Consider the following 6,682-nt stretch of genomic DNA (forward strand, 5'->3'; position numbering starts at 1 on the left):
GTCGGTGGCCCCCACACTTTTAAGGCGCTTTTGCCGCTCCTGATAGGGAGTCCTTGACCTCCCTTGGAATCCTATTGCACAGCTTAAATACCCTAGAGCTAGAAAGGTTTTCCTAATATCTAACCTAAATCTCCCTTGCTGCATATTAAGCCCATTACTTCTTGTCCTACCTTCTGTGGACATGGAGAACAGTTGATCACCATCCTTTTTATAACAGTCCTTAACAGATTTGAAGACTGTTATAAAAAGTTGGCACTTGGTCTTCTTTTCTCAAGACTATACAAGCCCAGATTTTTCAACTTTTCCTCATAGGTCAGGTTTTCTAAACCTTTGATAATTTTTGTTGCTCTCCTTGGACTCTTTCACATTTGTCCACATCTCTTCTAAATTGTGGTGCCCAGAACTGGACACAGTTCTTCAGCTGAGGCCTCACCAGTGCCAAGTAGAGCGGGACAATTACCTCCTGTGTCTTACATACAACACGCATGTTAATACACCCCAGAATCATATTAGCCTTTTTTACAGCTACATCATATTTACAACTCATACTCAATATGTGATCCACTGTAACCCATAGACCGGGGGTGGCCAAACTTACTGACCCTCCGAGCCACATATAACAATCTTCAGAAGTTTCAGTCCCACTCCTGCTGAACTCCCAAGCCCCAGCAGACACACCCTGTGGGGAGAAGCCCCAAGACCCCCCCTCCTCACTGGGCATAAGTCCCTACCTCAGCACCCCACTGCAAGGAAGAGGTCCCAAGCTCCCCACTGCAGCTTGGTAGGTGGAGAATGGGGAGGGAGGTATGGGAGGCTCCCTGAGCTGCACTTTAACACTAGAAGAGCCACATGTCTCACAAGCCACAATTTGGCCACCTTAGCCATAGATCTGTTTCAGCAGTACTACCACTTAGATAGTTATTCCCCATTTTGTAGTTTTGCATTTGATTTTTCCTTCCTTAGTGAAGTACTTTGCACTTGTCTTTATTGAATTTCATCTTGCTGAATTCAGATCAATTCTCCAAATTGTCAAGATCATTTTGAATTTTAAACTTGCCCTTCAAAGTGCTTGCAACCCCTCCCAGCTTGGTGTCTGTTCCCCTCTGGTTTTATCCGGACCGGTGATCTGCTAGGTCACTCCAATCCTTGTCTCTGGGAGCCAGCCTTATCCTGCTCTGCTGTGAGAAACCCCACTCTTGGGCTGTTCAATCACAGCCTCTGGCATGTAAGCTGCTCCTTGGATTGTGCAACCAAATGACACTAGCCAATATATCCAGTCCCAGACACAACCCTAGGAACCTCCCTCTTGCAGTGTCCAGTTATGCCCGCAGGACACTGCAAGCTTATATGAGTTCGTCAATTTAACAAAGAAATTGATATGTACCAGGCTTGTTAATCCAAGGGGAGTCTCTGACATGCTTCAAACCAAATGCATTGCTTCAGGTAGAATAAACAGACAGATTTATTAACTATGAAGATAGATTTTAAGTCATTATAAGTCAAAACATAACAAGTCAGATTTGGTCAAATGAAATAAAATCAAAAAGCATTCTAAACTGATCTTAACACTTTCAGTGCCCTTACAAATTTAGATGCTTCTCACCACAGGCTGGTTGGTTGCTCTTCAGCCAGGCTGTCCCCTTTGATCAGTGCTTCAGTTGCTTGGTGGCGATGTCTGTAGTGGGGCAGATTTACCATGAAACACACAGTGCCCTGGCATGAGGCCCCCCAACTACAGGGGGCCCCAGGGTCGGGTACTCAGGCAGTTCAGCACCAGCGCACCCCCTGCAGTGGGGCTGCTCCACAGGATGGGGGCTGCAAGGGTAGAAGCTGGAGGCAGAAGAAGAATAGGGAGGGAGACTCACCTGCAGCTGCAGGGGAGCAGGCAGGAGGTGCAGGTGGAGGGAGCCCTGTGAACGTGGGCCTGAGGACTCAGGAGGAGCACAGGGCAGCTGCGCAGCCAGCTGGAGAGAAGTGGCACTTTGAAGGGGAAACCACCGCTTCTTTCTGGCTGTGTGGCTGCCCCTGCTTCTCCTGAGTCCTCCAGCCCATGCTCACAGGACCGGATTCAGAAACGGGGCAGGTCTTTAGGGGCTGCAGCCCAGGGCTCCGGGGCCCACTTGGCCTGGGCTGCAGCCCCTAAAGACGTTGTGTTCTGGCCCTCCCTGGTGGGGGGGAGGTGGATCCAAGAATCCCAGCCAGTGGGAGCTGCAGGAGGCAGTGCCTGTGGGCAAGCACAGGGCCGCACGGAGCCACCTGAGCTCCCCGCACCTGCACCCCCCTCACCAAATGGGAGCTGCCCCAGGTAAGTGCTCTGCACCCCAACCCCCTGCCCCAGTCCTGAGCACCCCCCACACCCTAATTTCTGGCCAGACCCCCCCCAGCCCTAGCCCACTCCCGCACCTTAACTCCCAGCCAGACCTTGCACCCCCAGCCCTAGCCCGCTCCCGCACCCTAACTCCCACCCAGTCCCTCCACCCCCAGCCTACTCCCGCACCCTAACTCCCTCCCAGAGCCTGGACCTCCAGCCCTGAGTCCCAGGATGAGAATGCAGGGGGAAAAAAATGAAAAACAAGGCGGGGGGAAGATAAGAGAGAATGCTCCCACCACGGGGGGGGGCCCAAAATGAAGCTGCACACAGGGCCTCACTAACTCTAAATTTGCCACTGGTTTGTAGATGTAGGTGGAAGAGAGAGGAAGAGCATGGCAAATGTCTCTCCCTTTTATCATGTTCTTTGTTCCCCCTTGGCTTTGTCCCCCCTCCCCCCTTCAGAGTCAGGTGAGCATTACCTCATCACAGTCCCAAACTGACCAAAGGAAGGGGGGCAACTCACTCTAGAGTCCAACAGATCCTTTTATTGTTGCCTAGGCCAGTGTCCTTTGTTACTGTGAGGCTGGGCTGGGTTTGTCCCATACATGCCTTGATGAAATGTGAACTCCTCTCTGCTCTTAGAGAGTTTTTGCCTGGGCTTATTTTAAGCCATGAGGATACATTTTCAGCCTCATAACTATATACATGAATGATAACCTGTAACATTACTATAACATTACTGCAACAAAAATTACTAGAACAACAATGCTCAGTGCATCATGAGCCTTCTGAAGACACCCGACATGACAAACGTTGCATTGGATACCACACAATCATTTTATAAGGATGAATATGTAGGGTGTTCCCATGAGGTACTGAACGTCAGTGTCATCTGCAGATTTTACAAGCATACTCTCTACTGCATTATCCAAGTCATGAGGGAAAATATTAAATAGACCAGACCCAGGACTGACCCCTGCAGGACCCCCTAGAGATGCCCTCCCAATATGACAGTAGTAGTCATATGGTTTGCGAACTACTGTTTGAGTTTGGTCTTTCAACCAGTTGTGCACCCACTTTATAGTAAATTCATCTAGACCACATTTCTCTAGTTTACTTATAAGAATGTCACATGAACAAGAACAAAAGACTTACTAAAATCAAGATATATCACATCTACTTCTTCCTCCCTATCCACTAGGCCAGTAATCCTATCAAAGAAGGAAATTAAGTTGGTTTGCCATGATTTATTCTTGACAAATTCATGCTGACTATTCCTTATAATTCTATTATCCTCCAGGTGCTTACAAATTTATTGTTTAATTATTTGTGCTAGTATCTTTCTTGGTATCATTTTGTTTTTGGGGTCTCCCTCTTCCTCCTGCCTCACTCTCTCTTTTACAGGTCGCCGCATGTGTCTGGGGGAGCATCTGGCCAGGAAGGAGCTCTTTCTCTTCTTCACAACCCTCCTGCAGCATTTCACTTTCCATATCCCTGAGGATCAGCCCAGGCCACGGGAAGACGGGTGCTACATTCTCATACATTCCCCTGATTCCTACGAGCTGTGTGCCATTCCCAGATAAAGTGTCCCAGGCTTGAGCTGCCAGATCTGCACTGATCTGAGCTAAAGCTTCCACAGCAGAGCAATTTAGGAAGCACTTTTTTTTAGATTGAAATAACTTTATCTAAGTGTTTTGAAGTTTGTAAAGAAATTATGGCCAGACGTGAACTTTGGATTCAAGATGCCAACCAGAACAATCGATTATTAAAATATTTGCTATATTACTTAAGAAACAAGCCCAGCACAGCCAAAGATATAGTGATAACTGGGAAAATGGAACACACTGGAAAATATATTGGAAAAATCATGAAACCAACAATATGTCGGAAGCCTCAGTTCCGCCCCTTTGCTTTTATGCTGTATAGCTTCCCCCTCTTTTCTCATCCCTTTTTGTGTCTACTTAGGTTATGAATGCTCCAGAGCAGAGAACTCTCTTCTCACACGTTTGCAAACTTCCTAGCCCACATTGGTGCCACATAAATAAGAACAAATTATAATAGTTTTAGAACTGATGCTAGCAATCAAATCAGATTTCAGGTTAAGGTGTGGAGATAAACCTCTATCATGTCACTATGCGCTGATCATTTTGAGATGCAACAGCAAATCTTACAGCACTCCCAGTTAAAATCCCAAAGTCTGTAAAATGGGAAACACTAAACAGAGCCATGCTGCCAATGTAACTCAACAGCTGTTATTTATAACATACCTGCTGGGATTGCTGTAGAGTTCAGGGGCAAAAGTAATCCCTGTTTGTAAGGTTACTGACTTTTCAGAAGTTAAACCACAGTTGAATTTGGACCTTGATTTTTTGGGAACTTTTAGCAAGAATAAAACAATTTGGTTTTAGGCTGTCCTGCAGAAATCAGGGGGTCAAATTCAGCCTTGAGGTAAGCAGGTACAACGCCACTGGTTTACATGGCATTACACCTGCATATGCCGTGCCTGATTTTGGTTCTCTGTGCCTGTTCCTTTACTTGTATTAAACGATGAACATCCAGCAACAAAAACCATCAATGCGAGGTTCACTATTGCAGCCCAGGAACAAAACACCACTAATCCCACATATTGTTGAATAAAACGTGTGGTAGCCTGACCCCACATAAACTTACTAATATGAAACACGGGAACATGGCCAGTACTTTGCTATTTGGATTGCTGAATCTGATATGCAGACAGGTGAATCATCTAACTTATTATCCTTTGTACCATATGTATTTCCTGTGTAAATCTTAGTAATTTAATCCCTGTTTATTGTATTATTCTTTCTACTTGTGTGATGGTTCTTTTGTAGTTTGTTTAAAGCCAACACTTCCCTTGCACTCTTTCTTTTTTTCTGTGACTCAAAAATATAAACTATAAATATATTAAAAAACTAGACAGCACTCCCTGTTGGATCTGCATCATTCATAAAACACAGAGAAACTGGAACCAATATCCCCCTTCCTCCTTCTCACTTCTTCACTGTAGTCTTGAGGGGGACTCTTCTGTCCCCTCAGGAAGAGTAGCTAACGTTGGGTACATTAATAGCCGCCTATGGCGTTGTCTACATAGGAAAGTTTTACCAGTTATACTGGTATAATGATACTGGTATGTAGAGTTATGCAAATAACTGATTTTTTCAGTTCTGTGGCCAAACCAAAAACTAACAAAAACGAAAATAAAATATTTGCTTCAGGTTGACCTAAGAGGAAACAGAAAAAAAATCATTTCAGGTCAAACAAAATGCTTTATTTGACCTGAAACAAAATGTTTTGTTTCATTTGTGTGGTTTTTGTTTTTACTTTTTTTAATTAATAAAATGGAAGTAAAATTCTAAATGAAATATCATTTTGAATAAAAAAAATAAAAATATTTTGACTTTTTCTAAATTTTTCCTATTCTTTTTCAGCTGAAACAATTTGACACATTTAACACAAATTTTCAAGGTGTTGCAATTGACCCAATTATGGATTTTTTGTCAAAAAAAAACTTCATCCAAAAAATTTAACGCATCTCTACTGCTGTAGTTAAGCCAGTATAGTTGTACCAGTAAAAACCTCCATGTGATGTTGTAGCTGGTTTCGACAGCATCTGCTGTAATGGTGCAAATATGGAATATCTGTCAGGTAAGAGCAGTTTTTCGGAGGTTCATAGATTCCAAGGCTAGATGGGACCATTGTGATCATCTAATCTGATCTCCTGTATAACATGGGCCATGGAACTTCCCTGCTTGGTAACCTAGTGAGGCAGGCTTTAAACTAGGTTCGCCAGGGGATGGTGACTGTAGTGGTGTGGCTGCCCCACTCCCACAGAACAGGGGTTAAAAGCAGCCCTGGAGCGGGCTGTGGCTGGGCAAAGGAGTGAAAGCATCTGAGGGAGTAGCTGACCACAGGTGTGGCCAGCCCCATTAGGCCACAGCTGATGTGAGCCAGGAGCTGAGAGGAGTCTCACTCTAGCCCTCGAGTAGGAAGGGCTAGCTGCCTGGGAGCAAGGTACCTGAAGTACAGCAGTGCTGGGGAAGGGCAAGAGGAGCTGGGGAGCTCCAGCCTGGTAAACCTCCAGGCTGCATGCCTTGGTGAAGGCCTACAGAGGAACTGGGGCTGCCGAGGGGCAGCCTGGGGATAGGCAGAGGCAGCAGGTCCTACCCTCTTGCCAATGATGAGCGGCCATTACAGACTGCCCTTTGCCCCAGTGAAAGCGAACTAGATGATTACTGGCAGTAGCTACTGAGGCAAGGTGGGCTTAGAGTATTGGGGGTTCCCCTGGGATTGGAGATCCATAGTGTGGGGGTACTGCTGTGGGGCAGCACCCCAACATAAGAGGGTACTGGG

The 6,682-nt window shown here is 45.7% G+C and overlaps 1 protein-coding gene across 3 annotated transcripts in view; it reads left to right on the plus strand.

Annotated features, from left to right (window-relative positions):
• The window catches only part of LOC119859094 (cytochrome P450 2D15-like), a 41,385-nt gene extending 35,891 nt beyond the window's left edge, over window positions 1-5,494 (plus strand). For all 3 annotated transcript variants that reach the window (XM_043490892.1, XM_043490900.1, XM_038410787.2), the window contains one exon: window positions 3,716-5,494. In XM_043490892.1, coding sequence (XP_043346827.1) covers window positions 3,716-3,894 — 179 coding nt within the window. In that variant the 3' untranslated portion in view covers window positions 3,895-5,494. The remainder of the gene's footprint in view (window positions 1-3,715) is intronic.
• The last annotated feature ends 1,188 nt before the right edge of the window (window positions 5,495-6,682 follow it).

Source organism: Dermochelys coriacea, chromosome 1, assembly GCF_009764565.3.
Source record: "Dermochelys coriacea isolate rDerCor1 chromosome 1, rDerCor1.pri.v4, whole genome shotgun sequence".
In the NCBI taxonomy this organism is placed as follows: domain Eukaryota; kingdom Metazoa; phylum Chordata; order Testudines; family Dermochelyidae; genus Dermochelys; species Dermochelys coriacea.